Genomic DNA, 19,857 nt, shown 5'->3' on the forward strand with positions numbered 1-19,857 from the left:
GCTGGCAGCCACAACTCCCACATGGGCACCACTGAAAAATTCCATCAATGTGCTGCCAAGGCCACCGAGGAGACACCAGGAGGGGTCTCTGCATCCTGCAACCTAAAGCACTCCTGAGCATCCCACCAGGATGCTCCCACTCCAGGAGCATCCCATGCTGACCCAGCCTGGGGCACTGTGCATGGGCCAAGAGCCCAGGCTAGACAAAAAATAATTAAACCCAACTGAAAATAGTGAGATTTAATGCAACAAAGGAGTGACATTTAATTTTCTTAAAACATTGTGTTCTCTTTTCTTAGGGGGAGACAGTAAAAGTCAATGCAGCTCAAGGCAACCCTGAAGTTGTGTTTTATATGTCACAGGTTTTGTTTGGTGGGGCTTTTAAATAGTTTTTAAATATTTTGTTCATAAAAATGCAGAGAAGGCACACTTTGAGGCTTTCATCTATGTTGTGTGACTCTGAATCAACTCAAGCCTCTGCGTTAAGTTTTTTCTGCCTCCAAATATATGTGATGAAGCCTGATATAATTTATAATGGCCTTATTCAGTGAGATGAATTCCCACTAGTTTCCAGATGGGCTTAAAAAATAAGCTGATTTTGTGGCACTATTTTTTCCCTCTAGCTAAGCTGGATAATGCAATGCAGCCACAGCTCTATTATTTGTTATGTATTATCTCTCAAGGGAACACTGGGCATTCCTTCCATATTTCCTACAGAAATAATCTGCTCACCTATGTTGTCCTTACATGTTGGGAAGGACAAAAAGGTCCCCAGTAGGACACAGGCTGAGTATTTGGGATGTGCCTGGCCTCACCCTGCTGTCCAGCAGGACAGGAGCTTGGAACTGGCAGCTGATATTCTCAATCCACTTCTGAGCATGAAGAGCCTCTGGAATACTATTCACTGATTATTCATTTAATCCATATTTGAGGTTTTTGTGTGAGCAGCCACCCAGTCTCCTCTCCAAAGCTCCATATACAAACACCCCATCCCACAGCTCAATTTTTTTTGCCAGCACATGTGTTCAACAACTCCCCAAGTATGGAGAAGGGCTCCTGAGAAGTTACTCAGTAACTAACTCAGTGTTTACTCATGGCTTCTAATCCTATTTTTGCCCAGCAGTGACTTGGTTTCTGATCAAGTGTTCTAAGGGGACAGTTCCAGCAGTCCCAGAAATGAGAAGGGAAAAGAGCCTGCACTGGAGGGAAAAGGCAAACCTGAGCCATTCTCCTGCCAAGGGATGAGCAGAGCTCTGTCTGGGGGCAGAGCTGGCAGCTCCAGTGGTGCCACTGCACAGGAACTTCTGAGCATTCCCTCTGCCAGTGAAACCTTTGTGCAGGTCTTTCAGAGAATGGCAGTGCTGCAGACAAGCCTGGCCTCAGTCCTGCAGGAATAATCAAGGTTCCAGCACACCACAAAAGAAGACTGAGGGAGCCAAAACCATCATTCCCACTCTGCACCTCAGAGAGTCAATTCACCAGCTCCTGCCTCTCCCAGGACTCGAGCCCTGCAGCAGAACAGTTCATGTGGAGAGCTTGGCTTGGAATCTTTGTAAGGCTTGGCCTTTATAAATCAGGAGATTTTAAAAGACATTTCAGCACTGAGAGTGTCCAGAGGTAACTATGCAGACATCCAAGTTCAAGGGTCCTAAAATGAAGAGTCTCTTGTGTGTTAATTGGAGATGAACAACATTCTTTTAGCACACTGTTGTCAGGATAAACCCATTAAAAACTGTGTGAGTCTTGGAAACAAACACAATCCCTGCATAACCTGAGGGTGCTGAAAGCCTCTGCAAGGTGTGGTGTCAGCAGATCACCTGCTGACAAACTCTGCAAAACTGCAAAGCCTTGGGAAAGCAGCCCTGTCACCACAGTGTCACCAAACCTGAGCCCTGGAACAGTGGAAATGCCACCAGTAACTTGCACCAATACACAGCACTGTGGATGTGATAAAAGCTGAATAATTGCCTGTTGCTCTATCCCTGGATTCACTCACAGGGTAAGATGTTTAATGACTAATAATGACTGAATGGGATGTGATGGGGACATCCCCAAAGAGAGAATTTACAGCTACTCTTGGCAATAAAAAACACTAGAACACATTAGTGTCAGACAACATGACAGAACCAAGGCAAAAACCTCACCCCTGAACCAGCCACGAGTGCTCCACCATCCCTTCATCACCACTAGGAAATAACCCAAGTGTTCTTAGGATATTTACAAATCACAAAGTTTGCTTAGGATTGTAATTGACAAACCTATGGCAACCATAATAAACAGGGCCAGGAGTTAAAATAAACAAGGGACTTTATAAAAGCAACAAAGCTGACGTTCATTTTGTTTGTCCTTTGGTACCTAAACTCTCAGAGCACATTGACATGTTCTCAAACTTTTCTTCACACCCAGAAATATTCATACATGTGGTGGATTTCTTAACTGAAAGCTAAGACTTTCAGGAAAGCCTTGAATTTTTACAGCTGGTGCTTTCAGAAATGCATAAAATCTCATGGCACCCTGATAACCATGTCATTGCCATTGACATGGCTTTCATTTCTGAGCACTGCCATGGTCACTGCACAAAACTGCTTGAGAGTAGAAAAGCAATAATTAGGATTATAGGCCAAAGTTTGCATCTTAATGCTGCTTTACAGATTTGCAGCCTAATCTGCACTGTGCTGTGTCCCACACTCATGTGCAGCTCCTGAAAGCAGGAACTTACAGTTCTGGATAAAATCTACAGACATCAATGATCAACCAAGCAGGGGTGATGTCTGCTTCCCATTCCCTGGCACCCCACATTCTGCCACTGCCCCTTTGCTGCCAACACCACAGAAATAAGTACAGGCAGCAGGGACAGCAGAGAAACTCAACATGGAAATAATTTCTCATGGCTGTGACTGACTCTTCCCTCAAAGAGCCCCAGTGCACCAAACCATCACTGGCTGATCTCCTTGGGGCAGGATAAAATGAGGAGCTGTGGCAGTGCTGGCCAAACCCCTGAGTCCTGCAGGGCTGTTCCCAGCCCTACTCCCTTCCCAGCCTTTTCCACCAGGTGTGGGCAAGTGCAGTCCAAAGGGAGAGCACCAATAGCAAATTCTCCCCATAAACACTCCCTCCAGGCTGTTACCTTGCAGGGTTATTCTCATTCCTTGCCATCAGCTGGGATACAGATGGCTGTTATTGCTGCAGAACTAGGTCAGTGGCAGCACTGATATCAAGGCAAAATAAAAATCCTGGATTTAGCCACCCAAGCTATCCAAGTAACAGCAGCCTAATGGACAGAGTACTACCCCTGAGAGATCTCATCAACCCCACTCCTCAGAGATGTGGCTGCCCTACCCAGCACAGAGGACTGAGGCAGTACCAACACATACTCATTACTTTCTCACTAGAATCCAATAATTCCTACAGGAGTTAATCCTCTTGCATGACCTTATAACAATACATAACCAACCCTTTTCTACACTGCCTATTATCTAGTTAATTTGTAATTGTTTATAGAAGAAAGATTAACAAAGTCAATACTATTGTCCTAAGTCATCCTGATCTTCCATGGATCAAAGATAGGTCCCCATGTTCCTTCAGTCCCTAGTTTAATACAAAATATTCTGCAGCCAAAGCAACTCAGGGCAGTTTCCTCTCCTCATGCTTCTCCCAAGGCTGGTTTCCCAATTCCCAGCACTATGAGCAGTCACAAGGAACAGGGTTTTTGGCTGCAGCATGGAGCAGAGGGAAGCAGCTATGTGTTGGGGAAGGCACATTTGCTAAAAACTACCTTGAATTGATGTGGCTTCTTTTAGTCATGTAAATCTTCTCTAAGAGTCTTGACTGAGTAAGGTTGCATTTGTCCCTGATAAAATATATAAGGGCAGATCTTCAGGTGGGAACAATCAAATCATATCTGGAAGCCTCATTAGAATAGTAAACAAATGTTTAGCTAACCAAATTTTGTTTTCCCATCTGAAACCATGTTGTGAGCACATTTAAGCACTACACCAGCAGTGTCTGGACTCTTTGAACCCATAGAAAAATCATCACATAGCCCTGGGACATTCTCACTGCCTGATTCAAGGGGCTGTACCAGCCTGGATAAGTAGTTTTAATTAATTTCACAGATTAATATTTTTCCTCAAAGCAGCTGAACTTCATTTCCTGTGGCTCAGAGATCACCAGTGATCCTGGGGCCTCAGAACAGAATCTGCTGAGCCATTTAAATGGAGATGAGCCTGAGTTGCTGCTGGAAGGGGAGAGATTTTCTTCACCCCATCTCCCCTCTGCACCACACCAGCCTTGCTGCAGCTCTGGTGTTGGACACTGCTGAGCTGGCAGAAGCTTATCAGGGTTGTTATTGAGATTTCTGGCAGTTTATTGAGCTGAAAGAGTTAACAGAGGAATTGGGTGAATTTTGAGTCAATGTCAGGAGAAAGGAGAGAGAAAAGAATGCTGCTGAGATGCCTTCAATATGGAATGTGGGCATGAAAGATAAAAAGCATTAGGGTCTGTCCCTCCAACCTTGATCCCCTGAGCTCATGCAGAGGTCTGTACCTGGAACATGGATGTGTATCCAGCACTCTGCCTTCAAACAGAGATTTACCAGAAATCTGCAATGAGTCTGATAATGACTCCACAAAAATTAGTGGCAAAACTCTTTTCTTCAAGAGAGAGAGCCTTCGAAAAAGAATCAGGGCATTTTGCTCAGAGAATGTGTCATTCATCAGAAGCTGTACACTCTCATTTTTCCAAATAATTATAAAGCAGAATTTAAATACAGCTTGTCACTAAATTAGAAAATGTGCTCAGGAACCACACTTACAGACACATATTAAAAGAGTAGCACAAAGTGCAAACAAACAGCTCCCTTAGGAAGGGTGATCTGTTTGTTTTGTTGAACACTGTAAAATGCCAGGGAAGTACGGGAGGGACATCATGGTTCCCTTGGGGCAAGGGTCCAGCTGAAAGCAGCAATGCCAGTGGCTGCTTTTGTCATCACACATGTGCTGCTCTCCTCTGCACTTGCAAAAATAAATTCCAAGGGTTGCTCCTGGCAGTTTTCACTGCAGTTACAGAGCAGGGCAGCAGCTGACTTTGCTGACACTGACTTTTACAGTGATTCTATCTCTGTAGCTTTTGGGGAAAAAAAAAAAGATCAGGCTGTCCCCCAATGCAACTTGAGCCCATATTTTCACGAGGAAAAGCAATATTATTCTAGTAATTAAATACTAAAAAGGGTCTCAGAGGGCTCCAAGCAAGCCTTGCTCATTAACAGCAGAACATTCAGATGTGGTAAGTGTTAGTTTGGCCAGGAGTTTGGAAATGCCTGTTAATCTTTAAAATTCTGGAGTTTCCCTGAACTTCAGAAGGCATTGGGATGACAGAATGATATCAAAGCTATTTTACACTTAATATTTTAGGAAGCACTTATTTTCTTTTCTATAAAACATTCCTGCTAATAAGAACCTTATCCTGCAAGCCACACACAATGGAAATTTCCAAACAACTTTTGCAAGAGTTTTCACTATAGAAGAAAAAATTTCATGATGGTTTTCATGTGGTAAAGTTGCAAGAAGTTATTAAGAGATAACAGGAAGCACACAAGGTGTCAGTTCTGAAAGTCCTAGGAGGGAATATACAAGATACTATGACTGATCTCTGCTTTTCAAATTTGATTTTATATACATTGAAAGAAACAATTTTGCTAGATATAAATGTGAATGAAATTCTATTAGTCTCATCTAATGACAGCAATTGACTGACAAACTAGAAAAGCTGTATTTTTTATTTAATATGTGCAATTACTATGTGCAAATTTCTTTTGTTTAACCATTCTGTTTTACATGATTTAGGCAAAATTACTTGTGATATATATATATATTTATATATCTAAAGGTGCTTTGAACTAAACCCTTCTGACAGAGCTGAGGAAAGCTCCTCAATGGACATATTTGGGCCACACAGATGTTTATCTACTTTCATGAAGTGAGTTAAGGGCAAAAAGGAGCAAGTTGCTAATTTGCAGTTCTCTGCTCTATTGACCACAGCCCATTTCCTGTGTTAGATAACTGTGCCCCAGGTGAGTTCTGTGGGCATTGGCAAGGTCACCTCAGGTTATGGTCACAAATTCTTAAGCCCAAGAGAGCTGAGTGTACCATGAATAAGCTCAAATTCCATTAGTGTGTCACAGGAGTTCTACTGTGCCCCCCAAACCCCCTGAGACACCTGAAATCCATCAAAGCAATTCCACAGGCTGAGCTGCTTACCATGGGATTGAGGCATCCCCTGCTTGGGGATCTGCTGAGGGGGAAAGGAGAGCAGCTGCTGCCAGAGGAGGGGCAGGCAGGGACTGAGATATCTCACATCCATGTCCTTTTAAGCTTGGCTCTGGTGCTGCATCTGTTGGGTCCAAGGGGCTGTTCAGGCTTGGCTGGGAAACACCAGACTGCAGAAATATTAACTGAGCTTCCCAAGGAACAGATGCTGCTTATGGAGAAAGTCAGTCTTCAGTTAATAACTTATTTCAGTCAAGGGTTTGTGGGGAATCCTCATGAGACTGGAACTGGAAACACAACATTTTGTAGCAGTAGAAGAGTGAGAGACGTGAACCTTGCCAGCCAAGATCTGCCTGGAACTGCTTTTTGGCATTGTCCTATCACATACATCTTCACTTTGACAAATGAATCAGCTAAGCAAGAACTGCATCAAATCATATCAGAAATCACTTTTTCCAGCTTATTTACAAAGAACTTGAAAGTACAGGATTTTTTATGCCAATTTCCCTCCAAATTAACTCCTTTCTTCCCCCCACAAGGTATTTAAAATCATCAAAGAATGACCAAACATGGGAGGCAGTTTAACAAGAGCCAGTAAGGCAAGGGCTGTGAAGCTCCTGGAAGTGGGACACTTTTTAAATGTGGTTAACTCCTGCTGAGGCCTCCCAGCAGTGCTGCAGGCAGCTAAAGCAGCAAACACCATGAGTACAGAACTCTTACTCCCTGATATTAAAATTAAATTGTCTTGCAGCACCTACAAATGGTCTCCAACAGCAGGGCCAGGTGAAAGAACAGAAAGAAAGAGGCAGAGAGAAGAGCAAACTGCACATCTGCCACAAGAACAACCACACTAGGCCTGGATTAGACAGAAATATGAACTGTGGGTCTGACCTTCAGGTGGAAGGACCCTTGAATGTATGAATGTGCCAGCTATGTGCCATCGTGGTGAATAATTCCAGCATGGATGAACAAACATTCCTGGCACAAGCTGAGCTGCTCTGGGCTGGAGAATTGAAGCACTGGTCATTTCTCAGGACAATTTCAATAGTCTCAGTCATTTAAAACTGCAAACTTGGGTTTCTGCAATGTATGCTGAAAATAAATAGTGTTTGAGTCTTCTACAAATGGGCCTGTAAAAATGGCTTGTGATACTTTAGATACCAGAAAATTCAACTGCAGCAACAAGTATGCAGCCTGCTGTGACCATTACAAATGCAGAAGAGCAGACCCCAGCAATTAACTTCATGGTGATTAGTCACACAAGTTGACAAACCCTTGGGTCAAACCTTTTATGTTTTACAGGCTCTCAGATTGTCACAAAGCTCATCTCTAACAGTATTTTACTATCAAAACCATTTGTTTCACAATCCATGGAAAGGTTGTTGACAATCTAAAAGTATTTATCATTTTATATTAGTATTTTTTTTTCCATACAAAACCCCCTTGCTGATTATCATAAAAGTGATCAGCATGAAATATTTGCTTTGAAGCAGTATTGGTATTTTTATTTATTGGACAGCCCAATGTAGGTGAAGAGCAAAATGGTATTTTTTAATTCTGACCATATTCCTTTCCTGTTCTTGGAGAAGCCTATACAGTAACTGGGACAAGTGCAAAAAACTTCATGATCCAAGAAATAACCTTACATATGTATGAAATGCTGCACCAAGAATAAACTCTCAAAGAGGAGAAATGCCATTTCATATTTGTGACAAAAATCAGACAGGTCTGTTTATTCCTGATAGGTTCTAAGTGTATCAGCATTGCTTCACATTTCCTGCTATTCTGACAAATGTTTATCCATCCCACTGGAGTATATTCTAGCTGGAAATGTATGCATGATTTTTTTTTTAAATCATCTGATAAATGTTGAAGCTGTTTAAGAACAAGTCTCAGGATAACACACTGTCTTCTCAAGGTTAAAATAAATAACCTGAAGCCCTTTAAAGGAGCTCTCTTCCTTTACAGTTCAGATTAAAGAGCTGGCAAGGATCAACTATTGCCCCAAGTGCTTGGGTTGACTCACTGGTGAAAACTATATGCCAAATTTAGCACTGAATTTTAATCCCTAAACAATCACTTAACATAAATTCAGTAGAGACTTGATGGATTAAAGCTTCCATGCAGTCAACCCACAGCTTACAAGTTAGTCTTGAAATTTCCTTTGTGCTATTTCTGAATCACCTCCTTTATAAAGAATTAAGTCTTACAGACTAAACTTTTTTTTTTTTAACTGAACTGCAGCTTTGAGAAAGGTATGTGAATAATTCAGGGAACCTTTCTGACAGCTCCTCTTCCCTCAAATTGAAGGTGGCACTGACCAAGCCAACAGCAGTTGCAGGGCATGCTGGCACAACCTCAGGTGCTACAGCCCTGAGAAGAAGAGCACTTCAGCTCCAATCAGCTAATGCATAGTTTGCTTTTACTGTGTGGCAGATCCTCTGCCAAATACTCAAAATTTTGGTCACCAATGAGAATGTCAAATATTACATTAATACAGAACTGCCTTGCAGAGCAGTGCTGAACTGCCAAATCCAAACATTCAGTCCCCAAAGCACCCGTGAAATCACACACAGGACACTTACAGGTATGTTTTCTGTATTTACTTATTTATGGAAAAGAGCAGTTTTTCCTTGGAAAGACAGTTTAAGCCTCAATAGAAGTAATTTCCAAGCCTTCCAACTCTAAAGTTATGCTGTGCAGTTTTCTTACACAGTTCTTCAACTTTTCATTAGTTAAAAGGGGAAAACTCCCAGATTAAGGACTAATATTGCCAAACCAAAGCAGATGCTGCTTCACCTTCTCACATGGGATTAGATCCTAACACTAGGTGTCACACCATGTAAAAGGACACTGTTATCAAAAGGAAATCAAAGAACTCAGATCTTTGCAACTGAAATTTATCTGGAAATGTATGTGAAGAAACAACTAGAATTTAAAAATGCTACAGTCAGCTTCCCCTAACCCTTACATTTAAAAGGCTAGACAGCACTAAAGATTTTTATATTGATTTAACCAAAACAAAATAATTAATTTTTACATTTCCAAAGCACTTACTGCTTATATTCTTATATTGCTTATATTCTTTTCAAGTCATGAGACAGGGTTTGCAAGTAAGAAGCTCTAGCAATAGTTATGTTAATGGTCTTTGGTTCTCTATTGACACCTGCTGACCATTTCTACTGACTAGTCAGTTTTACTGTATCACAACTCTGTGCATTAGTTGGCCAAATAAACCTAGGATTTCAGTTAGATCTCTTCCCTTCAAGGATTTACAGAGTAGGTGTGTGTATTTTATCTACACATATATTACATATATGTGTGTATATGTATATGCCTGTACTTGTATACACACACACATTTACAAAACTCCAGTAAGTAACAGACTGCTCATGTCTGTTGAAAGAAGCTTTCACAAAGTTCTTCTGAGCACAAAAAGTTTCTGCCATTTTAGACATGTGCAAAGGAATCAAATGTCTAGAGAGTTGTAAACAACTGTGCAAAAAGCCTCATGCACTGGAATGATGCCCCTGTGACTACTGCCCAAGGAAAGAGGCCATGGGGTCATCAGGTCTCTGCCTTTTCATTCTGTAGGCCTCCATCTCCTCTTCTGTTGGTTCCCTGGCTTCATACTGGCTGTTGTATGGTCTCTTCCTCTCATCTAACTGCATGATTTCCTTGATGTGCTGAAGTCGAGCCTCCTCAGCATTTAGAGCCTGAAATGAGAGTAAAGGGAATCAAAAATTCTACAATGGAAGTTAAACAAAAAAAACCTAGCAATAAAGATTTGTCTTAGATTCTTGTATGATGGACAAGGAGCAAGCACAAGGGTGAGATAAGCAATGCACATTTGTCTGGTCCACTTATAGCACATTTCACTTAATGCTCATTTTTTAATTTTAACATAAAATTATGGTATAATGCTCTTTAGTAAACAAGACACTTCAATCTCTTTCCAAATACCAAAATCAAGTAAAAAACTCACAAGATTTACCTAAAATATAATAGTGATCTAGCAAGTACAAATGAATTGTTCATTATTTTTTATTATATGTTTGGGGTTTTAAGTACTTTGTGCTTATTCCTTAATCTACTACTGTTGCTACTGGAAAAGATTTTTGTAGCCTGCTTTAATTAACCATGGTTAATTAAACAGCAGGCTGCTGTGCCCATGGAAGCACACCACTGCTCAGAAATGGATGGCTTGGGACAGTTTTATAACATCAGCTGTGAGACTGGGCCAAGCCTGGGACACAAAGTGCTAAGCCAAGATTTGACACTGCCTTTGATCTCTCCATCTTTCTTCAATACACAAATCATTGTGTTCTGCAATGTCTTTTATAGACCCACAGGTGAAATAGGTGCCTAAACATGAAATGTTCTAAGTCATCTAAATTAAGTCTTTCAAAACAAAATATTTATTGAAGGTTTGCCTGAGGAATTAGAGTTGGACTTTAGAACATCTAACAGCATTTTAAATTTAATTTAGCTAGAAATTAGCATCCACCTCCCCATGGTATTTCATCAAGAACTACATTATAGGCTTCATAAAACTGATACTGTAAAATATGTCATGTTCCTCTTGCAACAAAGCCACTGAAAATTATAGTGTACCTTCTTTAGTTTTTCTTGCTTCTTCTTCTCTTCACCCTCACTGTCAGAATTTGAGCTCTTCTTGTGCTTCTTCTTTTTCTTCTCTTTCTGTTTCTCTTGGTGGATCTGAAAGGTGGGAAACAAGTCACTGTTATGATTCAACTTGCCAACATTAATAATACCCAAATCACAAAATCCAAATGTCTATTAATGCCATTTGAGAGCTTAGTTTTCAGTGGAGATGTTAATAATAATGAAGCCTAGTACTTTTCAGTCTTATTATGACTCTACAGAATTTTGTAGTTAAAATGTTGAAAAGTATTTGTCTTCCTGAGAAAGGGAAACATCCTACCTCCATCAGTGTTTTGGGTTTTGTCATGTGTTCTTCCTCCTCAGGCTTCTCTTCCACTAAGCTTGCCTCTGCATTCTACACAACAAACAAGAATAAGGATACCCTGTTACTGACCCCATCTGAAAGGGGAAGGACAAAAAAAATGCCCCAAATCACTAAAAACCCAACCTCCCCCAAAAAGCAAAACAGTCTAAACCTTAAGGAATATGAATGCTTTTTAGCTCTTTCACATGAATAAACAAGAGAATACTTACAGCAATTTCTTTCCCAGCTTCTCCTGTACAGTAGGAGTACTTGACAAAGGAGTGACAGCACTTGTAGCCCCACTTGCCTTCTTTCCAATACGAGCCCCAAATGCACTGCAAGAGAACACACCACACAGATCCTCCTGTAAGAGGCAGGCCAGAATTTACTCCTGAGCAGTAAATTACTCAAAGAGTCCAAAAGGAAGCTAAGAGAAATACTTTTGCTATTTTACATGAGCCTTACAGGTACACTGCCAAAGAAGAGAACCACAACAGGATAGGGTCAACTGATATTCAAAGTGGAAGGCAAAGAGTAACTTCCCCTTTAGTTTAAGATTGCCATGGAAACTCTTCAACTTCACATCTCAACTATGAGAATTTGAGATTTCCCCTTAGCATAAAAGGGAGAGTGTCACACTGAGGCAGGAGAAATGTATTTGGTGTATTAATTATATTGTACTGCATCCTAATGTACCTCCAGTGGAATGGTATTTGATTTTGAAAAATTTTAATGCAACCTAGGACTTACTGTATGGTTGTTGATCTTCACATCCTCTTCATACTTAGAACAAGCAATAGCTTTCTCCTGTCCTTTGATGACTGTTCCATGCCTAGAATACTCCACATAATCTTCTGTTTGAGCTAACAGCAGTTCAGCTGGAGGGGCATCTAAATGTTCTTGTCCTCCATACTAAAATGCAAAAAGAAAAGACATGTAATAGTTCTGAAAAAAACCCACCTTTTATATAGTTAAGCAAACATTTCCAAAACAGCACCTTTGCTATTTTGTCAAGAAGGCACAGAAGTGGACAGAGACAGTTTAGTTTTTAGTGAAAAGTTAAGACAGAAATACATCATCTCCTATGGCCACTGTGGTGTCTTTTGGTGTTTGGTTTTATGGGGTTTTTGGTGTGTGTGTGGTTTTTTTTTGTTGTTGTTGTTGTTGTGTTTTTTGTTTGGTTTGGTTTTGTTTTATGCTTGGAGAATGACAACACTGATACTCCTCACTCAAAGCAGAAAAACTTTAGAGACCAAGCCAAACAGCCTGTGTACAATGGGAGCAATACTTCCTGTCCCCCTCCACACTTGAATGTTGATGTAGTTAAAATATCAATGGGATTATTCAGTTCTTTTTCAGTTGTCCAAGAAGCAAAATATAAAGTATTTATCTAAAAGACTGTACCCAAAATTTGTGTTGGAAAGAAATTTAAATTTAATCAGAGGAGAAATTCTGACACTTAAGGGAAGAGCTCTCAATAACATAAATATCAGCAGACCTTCAAAGGGTCTCTATACTAAATAATAAAATTCATCAATTGATGAGACAGTATGTACAAATACTAAAGTATTTTAAGTCTAAGCTGCTGAGAGCAGCTGATGTCCTCTCACATAGGATTAGTAATCTTACTTGTTCCCCAAGACCCAGACTTCAAACTCAACAGAATTCCTATTAAATAAACCCAAAAGCCTATTACCTTCTCTAGGATGCTTTCTTTCTGCTGTGCCTTGAAATCTTCTTTTTTCACTTTGAAGGATTTATAAAGGAGCTCTAATTTTGTAGGGTCTGCTTGAAGATGAACTTCAGAGCCTTTGTCATAGGCCTCCCAGGCAAACACTGTGTACACAAGAGGTTCCATTGAATATTTGCACATTCAAATTCCATTCTTTAATTCTGAAGCAATTTGAAAAAGGCCTCAATCTATGTTTTTCTCTTTTGCAAGAAAGCAGGGTTGTTAAGTATTTTAAGTCAATTTCCTTCAAAGAACCCCAGCCCTAAGCCCCACTTACACTGAGTCTGTGCCATTGAGATGGTATCGCCTGTGTAGCGGACAAAGTTGTCACCTGCATAACCAACCCTGCAGAAAAGAAAACAATCCTTAGCACTTGTATTGTCATCTCCTCTTAAATACAAACCCAGCAGTGCAACAGGCAAGTAAAAATGCTCTTGTGCACTAAGGGTTAAGAATAGAAAAAGAAGAAGGTGCATTCAATGAAACTAAAACCTAACTTCCTGTAAAGCCATGAAAGCATTAAGCAGGCACTCAAAAACTGTGATGCCTGTGCTCAAGGGACACATGAGCTCTACCTGAGATGCCAAGCACCAGAAGTTAAACTTGGACCTAGTTACACAACAAATATGCATAAACTGTGATATTCCAGCACAGTGTTTCTCACTTCTGGGTTTCTGAGTGTTCAATCCAGACCCAGCAGATCTGGCTGAGTTAAAGAAAGCCTGGGACAGCTTAACTGCTCTCAGTGAAGCTGAGACACTCGTGCACAGCCCCTGAAGAGATGCAGTCAGTACATGAAACACACACTGAGGATCAAATAATGCTAGCAATCCAATTCCCCATTTTTCATCTTCCCAAAGCCACTCTGAAAGATTTAAAGTCTGCAAAGCTGTGGCAGAAATTTAGATTCAATAAAGGTCAAATTATGACTTGAAAGAGAAGCAAAAGCATCTGCATCTAAAAAAGAGAATTGACTGGCATTACTCTAGCTGGAGGCAAGGAGAGGTGGAAAGAGCATTATTTGCCATCATTCAGGAACTGCCATTCTATTTTAGGCAGCAAGCTAATCCAATTACTGTTCTCTGAATAAATGTTTTACTCACAGCCTGTTTACTCTGTATGTTACCAGCACAACACAAGTCAAATGTCTGACTCAGGGCTCAAATGAGACAGCCAGGTGTGCAGCCAGAAGCCAGCAGTTTTAATTAAACTATTTAGAGAATGCCAAAGCTTTCACAGCTTTTCTATGCAGAATCCATTAATATAGGAGGAGATCTTACTCCTAATTCAAATATTTTGTTAGGTACCACAAACACACCACGCTAATATCCAAAACCAAGAAACAAGGGATAAAGTTTTAAGATTTGGTTACTGAAATACTTTGCATAAATATAATTATTGTTTACAGGCATCAACTCTAGATGAAACAATTCCTAACCCTTGTACAGACAATTACACTATCCATGGTCCACATGTCCATGAAAATTAAGGATCAAAAATACCACTTGTATATACTAAACCAAGAAGTGTTCCTAAATAAAACAGATTTTTCCAGGTTTACCAATCTGTATATATGTAACTGACTAGAGATTCATTAGCCCAAGTGATCCAGGTAAAAGAAAATATAAAACTACTAATCTAATTTTAAAGCATTTTGTTGGCTGTACAAGCAGGCCCTCATTCTTACTTACTCATCTGGATTCTTGCCTGTGTTGGCATAAGGGTTCTCCCTCATTGCTCTTGTTTTGGGATCATAATAAGCAGAGTTTGGATCTAGATTCCTCAAGTACTAGGGAAAAAAAGAACAACATAAAAGATAATTAATACTTATGATTTTGAAAGAAATGGCGCTACTTTAGCATTCTCCAGTTTAGATGTTTTAAAAAGTTCTATCTATGCAAAAGGTAACAGTGATGAAGTCATAACATGGACAGGAATAGAACTGAGAATAGACCTTACCTTCCAAACTCCCAGACACATAAACAAAGTCATTAATAACAAAGTATAATTTGTTGAAATGAACTCTCAAGAATACAGAGGAGCATCTGTCCAGAATTCTTGACTCACTTTAGCAATATCCTCCCGGATCCGCAGATTTCGGACGGTGATGCGTCTTTTAGAGTCAAAGTTCTGCCCAGGCATATCGATGTCATCTGCGTATTTGTCTTCATCTTCATCTTCACTGTTATGATCTCTTTCCTGAGGAGAAATGGGAAATTTCTAACTAAAGGAGTTCCTTCTCTCTGGAGACATGTATAGGAATCTGATTTTTAGTGGTTTCCTTAAAATTCTGCAATCCCTGTAGTTACAAGGCAGCACAGTTTACCTGGGCTGAAGTGTACTCTCAGGCTAATCTAACATTCAACACTCAGGAACACTCTTGCTAAAGAATTTTCACTTCCTTCTATGGAAATAGTTATCAAAACATAACTGTGATGATATTAAGAAAACAGTTAATTTGGTCAAAATATACCACATGTTAAAATCTAGTTATGTGCTTACATCTCTAAGGTTTAACAATGCATATGAGTTAAAACAAAGAGCCTCTTTATGAAATCCAGTAACCTCTGCCCAAAAGAAGAGGTAGGCAGTGGCATGGACACAACATTCAAACCCTTGTGCCACCCTTGTTTTACTGTTCCACTAACTACAAGTTCTTTCTTTGCCCATGGTGTGATGCAGTGGGTAATCATCTTACTGTCTGTGAATTTGATTCCTCTTCTCCCCACTGGTGTCTTGGGGAGTTCTGCAGCAAACAAAGAGCACATCAGCAGAGAAGACAAGACAGTGGAAAAAGGCAAGCTGGCAGGGATGCAAAGGGCAATCAAAGCAGAGCTTCATGTTGGATACAAAATACAATTCAACAGTGGCCCCAAATGCAGAAACATTGCTACAAAACATTCCAGGAAAAAGCTCTTAGCTGTCTCTGTGACAGACACATGTTGGGCAACTTTTCACTGTCTCCCCAACATAATTTCTGATTCTTTGCAAAAACAGCAAATGCTAAAACTGGTGCTGTTATTTAGAGCTTATTATGTCTTTAACATTGAGGATTTAGACTATCGTGTAAATATAACCAAGTTTCAACCCTGAAAGCTTAAAAAAATAATATGGATATATGTATTCAAGAATTTAGGCAGGATTTACAGGAATACTAAGCACAAAACAGAAGGCAGAATTTGAGTTCAACAAACACAGCCAGATTTTATTTTTTAAAGCTGCTTATTCTTCAGCTGAAAAATACTTGCAGCAGTAAAGCTAGAAACTGCTGAGAGCCCTGGAAGACAGATCAGCAACTGGCCAACTCTGGTGATGCAAATCAGTCTCAGTCCCCTCCCTCTGAGACAGTTCTTAAGTTTCAAACACACTTTTCTTCTTACAGCTCCATTTTATAGGCAGTATATATGTATATAAGCACTAACAGTGTTTGCTTCATAAAATGGGCATGAAAAGAGGAAGAATCTCTTCTACTGTGGAAGTCAGTGCACTGTAGTTTGGACTGGGTGACACACTGAGCTCACTGTGCCACCTAGTGACAACCCACGAGGGGACAGCACAGCCTCTGCAAGGAGGCTTTAGGAACAGACTTTTGACCAGAAGCAGTCTCTATCTTTTCCCCATTTTGTAAGTCACTGTGCAGTGACCTTATCTTAAACCAATTTAAGAATTTCCTTCTTCTTAAGGAAACACCTTCCTATTCCAATTTATATTAAACATTACTAAATCAGTGCACAGTCATCACCTCAGCACTAGTCAGACTGTACCAACCTTTAAATATGAGAAAAACATTTCAGTATATGAAAAAAGGTTACTACATGGAAAACAAGTTCTTCTGACCCAAAATTCCATGTCATTAATTTCAGCAACAATAATAATCACAAAGAATTTCTGCCCATAAGGGGAACACAAAGCAATTCTCATTTCAAAGAACATGCTTCAATTTCTTGAGTGTGACATGCTGGTGCTAGGAAAACCTTTAAATTACTGAAGGGTATAGAACCCAATAGCAGACCCAGTATAGAAAGTAAAAGAGTCAGAAAACAGAAATAATCTGTTTTATATTTATTAAGCATAAGCAAAAATAGATTAGGTAAGCTAGCTTACCACTTGCTCCAGCTTCCCTGATGCCAACTCCTCCTGAAGCTTCTGGGCTTTCAGGGTACGTTTGGCCTGTGAAGCATGAAAAAGCATTTGTTTAAATATTTCCTTTTAGCACCAGCTCCAATATCAACAGAGCAAATCACAAGTGTCCCTCCTCCCAGCCCAGCCACGCCAAACACTAACTGTCTCCCCAGTGAATCACAGCACCTACATACCAAATCAACCTTGGAATATTCCTCAACAATTTTCATGTGCTCCTCTGGGTTGTAACCATTCCACCTGTCTCGCTTGCCATCATAATCAAACATCAGCTGAGGCTGCACATGCTCATCTGGGGCAATATTCATGCCTGTGTATTTTGCTCCAACTTTCCTGGGTCTCTGAATAAAAAAAAAGATGGTTAGATCAGTCCATTAGGTTACTTACTCATATATCTGTTTAAAAATACTATCCATCAAGCTCCTCTAAAGTAAGTTAAATTAAGCACTGTAACACTTAGATTGTAAATAAATGCAAGTAGTTCTTCACTTTTATGCAGCCCAACTGACTTCAAACTCTATCAATTCTTGTTTATATTTTCTACAATTAAGAAAGCAATTAAAACAGCTCCTGGGGGCAGCTTCTACTTGAGATGAAACAGGCACACAACACAACTTGAGTTAATGCAGTTAACAAGAAAGTAACATTTTCACCTATTATTTCAGATCTTATTGCTAACAGAATTGATGGATGATGTCACTTTCCCCCTTCACCTTTCCTGCATAATAATTCCTTTAGAAATCCCTAGACCGTCTCTCACTACTTGCACCATTTCTCAGACCAGCTTTTCCAAAGCCAGTATTTCATCTATGGCCACCCATTTGAAGAGCCCAGGGCATTCAGAGCCCTCAGGAGAGGGCAGAGGAGCAGTGTACCTCCATGCAGTCCTTCTTCTTGTGCGTCAGGGCCCCGCAGTTCTCACAGGCTCCCTTGCGGTACCTGGTGGCCACGGCGTGCTGAGGGGACACAGCGGCAGCGTGGGGACACTGGCACTTCCAAATGCCCCCACTAATGCACATTTCCAGCACCACTCAAGTGAGCCTCCCTCCCCAAAGCCCAGACAGGTGCTTTGATCATCCCCCACACTGCTGAAAAGCCCGTTCCCAGCAGTCTCCAGGCTGTGCATACCTCCTGAACGCCTCGCTTGTACCAGTCTCCAGAGGAGTTATACTGCTTCTGCTTCTCTGGCTGAGGCCTCTGGTGCTTCAGGGTGGGTCTTTTAGAAGGATCTATGTACCATGGCACTGAGGAGATGTACTGAGGAATATGAGGGTTGATATCTCTGTAAAAAATGATGTGCAATCAATATGTGGCATGGGGGAAAAAAAAAAACCAGAACAACTCAGTCTAACAGCCTTCATATAGAGTTATATGAAGTTATAACTTCATATAAAGTTCAAGTGCTTTAGGAGTGATAATAAATACTGAAGTTGGTACAATGCACTACAAAATAAATTCTCAGTGTGATAAACACAGATTTTGAGATTTTGTTGCCACCTAAACTCCTGACTCCAAATCAAATGGCTTACACTATGTAAGTGAGCGAAAAAAAAAATCAACATTTCTCTTTTCAGAAGCAACAAGCCCTGTAAAAGCAAGAGAGAGAAGCTGCACAGTGAAAAACCCCTGTACCATGTTTTGCTCACTTTTAAAACACCACATGTTATTAACTTCATGGATTGGACTTTTTAGCAGAGCTGCCAGTAGCTGACAGAAGATAACATTGAATCACATTTCTCTAGAAAATATCTGATGACTAGAATATTAAAAAACAAAGTTCAACTATTTACTTCTACCCAAACTCCCACTGAAATCACGTGTTACCCTCACAATTGTTCTGTAACTACAACAGGAAAGGACATTTTTCCTCAGCAGCTTTAGAATAACCATAGCTTTAGTACAACGTACTTTCCTTCTTCATCCACTTCTGCAGGTGCATTTCCCAGTTTTCTCTGCTCTTCTAATTCCTTCTTTTTCCTCCAGTCTTCCCTCGTCATCTTCTTTGGTTCCTCCAGGCTCACATCATTTGTCCCTCCGGCAGGAGGGGCGTTCGCTACCGCACCTGAGGCCATTTTGGCTTTTTTCCTTGGCAAAAAAAATAAAATTAGAAGACACAAGACAAGCCTTAGAGATCAACACCCTCTGACATCACAGCTCTTCAACGAGATTTTTTGTCAGTCAGCGAAATGAGCTAACTCCGCGTTACGCATTCCTAACATAGCTCTATCCTGAAAGCTAAACCCCGCTGCCGCAATACCTTTTGGTTAACGTGAGACCCGGGCCTGCGCGGACCCCGGGAGAGACGCGAAACAGCGACAGCGGCGAAACAGCGCCAGGCCCGGTCACAGGCCGGGGCGGGGAACGGCAGCACCTGCTCGGAGCCTACGGCAGCCGCCCTTACCGATCCCCAATCCCGGTGCTGGTACCGGTCACGAAAGCCGCCCCGGCCCCTCAGCCCTGTTTACCTGCCAGGCCGCCCCGCCGCCCCACAATGCCCCGCGGCCGCGCTCACTTCCGGGGCGGCGCCACGTCCCTTTCCCCTCGTGCCCGCCCCGCCCCCGAGCTCGCGAACGGCGGCGCGAGCGGCGGGCTCAGCCAATCAGCTGCCACGCGGGGGTCGAAGGGAGCAATGGGTGACGCAAGCGACGCGCTCAGCCAATCGGCTGCCGTGCGGGGGGCGAAGGGACCAATGGGCGGCGCGGGGTCGGTTTAAATCGCGGCGCCGTTGGGGCTGAGGCTGCTGTGACCCC

The 19,857-nt window shown here is 41.2% G+C and overlaps 1 protein-coding gene across 4 annotated transcripts; it reads right to left on the reverse strand.

Moving 5' to 3' along the window:
- Positions 1-7,887: 7,887 nt before the first annotated feature.
- Positions 7,888-19,730, reverse strand: SLU7 (SLU7 homolog, splicing factor). 4 transcript variants are annotated; one of them, XM_079319684.1, is made up of 16 exons: positions 19,573-19,730; positions 19,016-19,192; positions 18,236-18,389; positions 17,983-18,063; positions 17,284-17,448; positions 17,072-17,137; positions 15,666-15,713; positions 15,035-15,166; positions 14,659-14,756; positions 13,245-13,312; positions 12,932-13,071; positions 11,986-12,147; positions 11,466-11,570; positions 11,212-11,286; positions 10,881-10,985; positions 7,888-9,982 (listed from the first exon to the last, which is right to left on the reverse strand). In XM_079319684.1, exons 2-16 carry the CDS (start codon positions 19,177-19,179, stop codon positions 9,803-9,805), a joined length of 1,743 nt encoding a protein of 580 aa, XP_079175810.1. In that variant the 5' UTR covers positions 19,180-19,192; positions 19,573-19,730; the 3' UTR covers positions 7,888-9,802. The 4 variants fall into 4 exon arrangements, with proteins under 4 accessions (XP_079175810.1, XP_079175809.1, XP_079175811.1 ...); XM_079319683.1 differs by having other exon boundaries at positions 19,365-19,628; XM_079319685.1 differs by lacking the exon at positions 15,666-15,713 and having other exon boundaries at positions 19,573-19,642.
- Between the last annotated feature and the right edge of the window lie 127 nt (positions 19,731-19,857).

Source organism: Erithacus rubecula, assembly GCF_903797595.1.
Source record: "Erithacus rubecula genome assembly, chromosome: 16".
NCBI lineage: Eukaryota > Metazoa > Chordata > Aves > Passeriformes > Muscicapidae > Erithacus > Erithacus rubecula.

Bases quoted from the DNA above. Each gene is read 5' to 3' on its own strand.
- SLU7 (XM_079319684.1), bottom strand. From the start codon at position 19,179: ATGGCCTCAGGTGCGGTAGCGAACGCCCCTCCTGCCGGAGGGACAAAT. The intron at 15,714-17,071 runs GTAAGCTAGCTT...TGTTTGCTGCAG, and splicing joins CAGGGAAGCTGGAGCAAGTG to AACTCCCCAAGACACCAGTG. The intron at 9,983-10,880 runs GTACACTATAAT...CTCTCATTTCAG, and splicing joins AGCAAGAAAAACTAAAGAAG to GCTCTAAATGCTGAGGAGGC.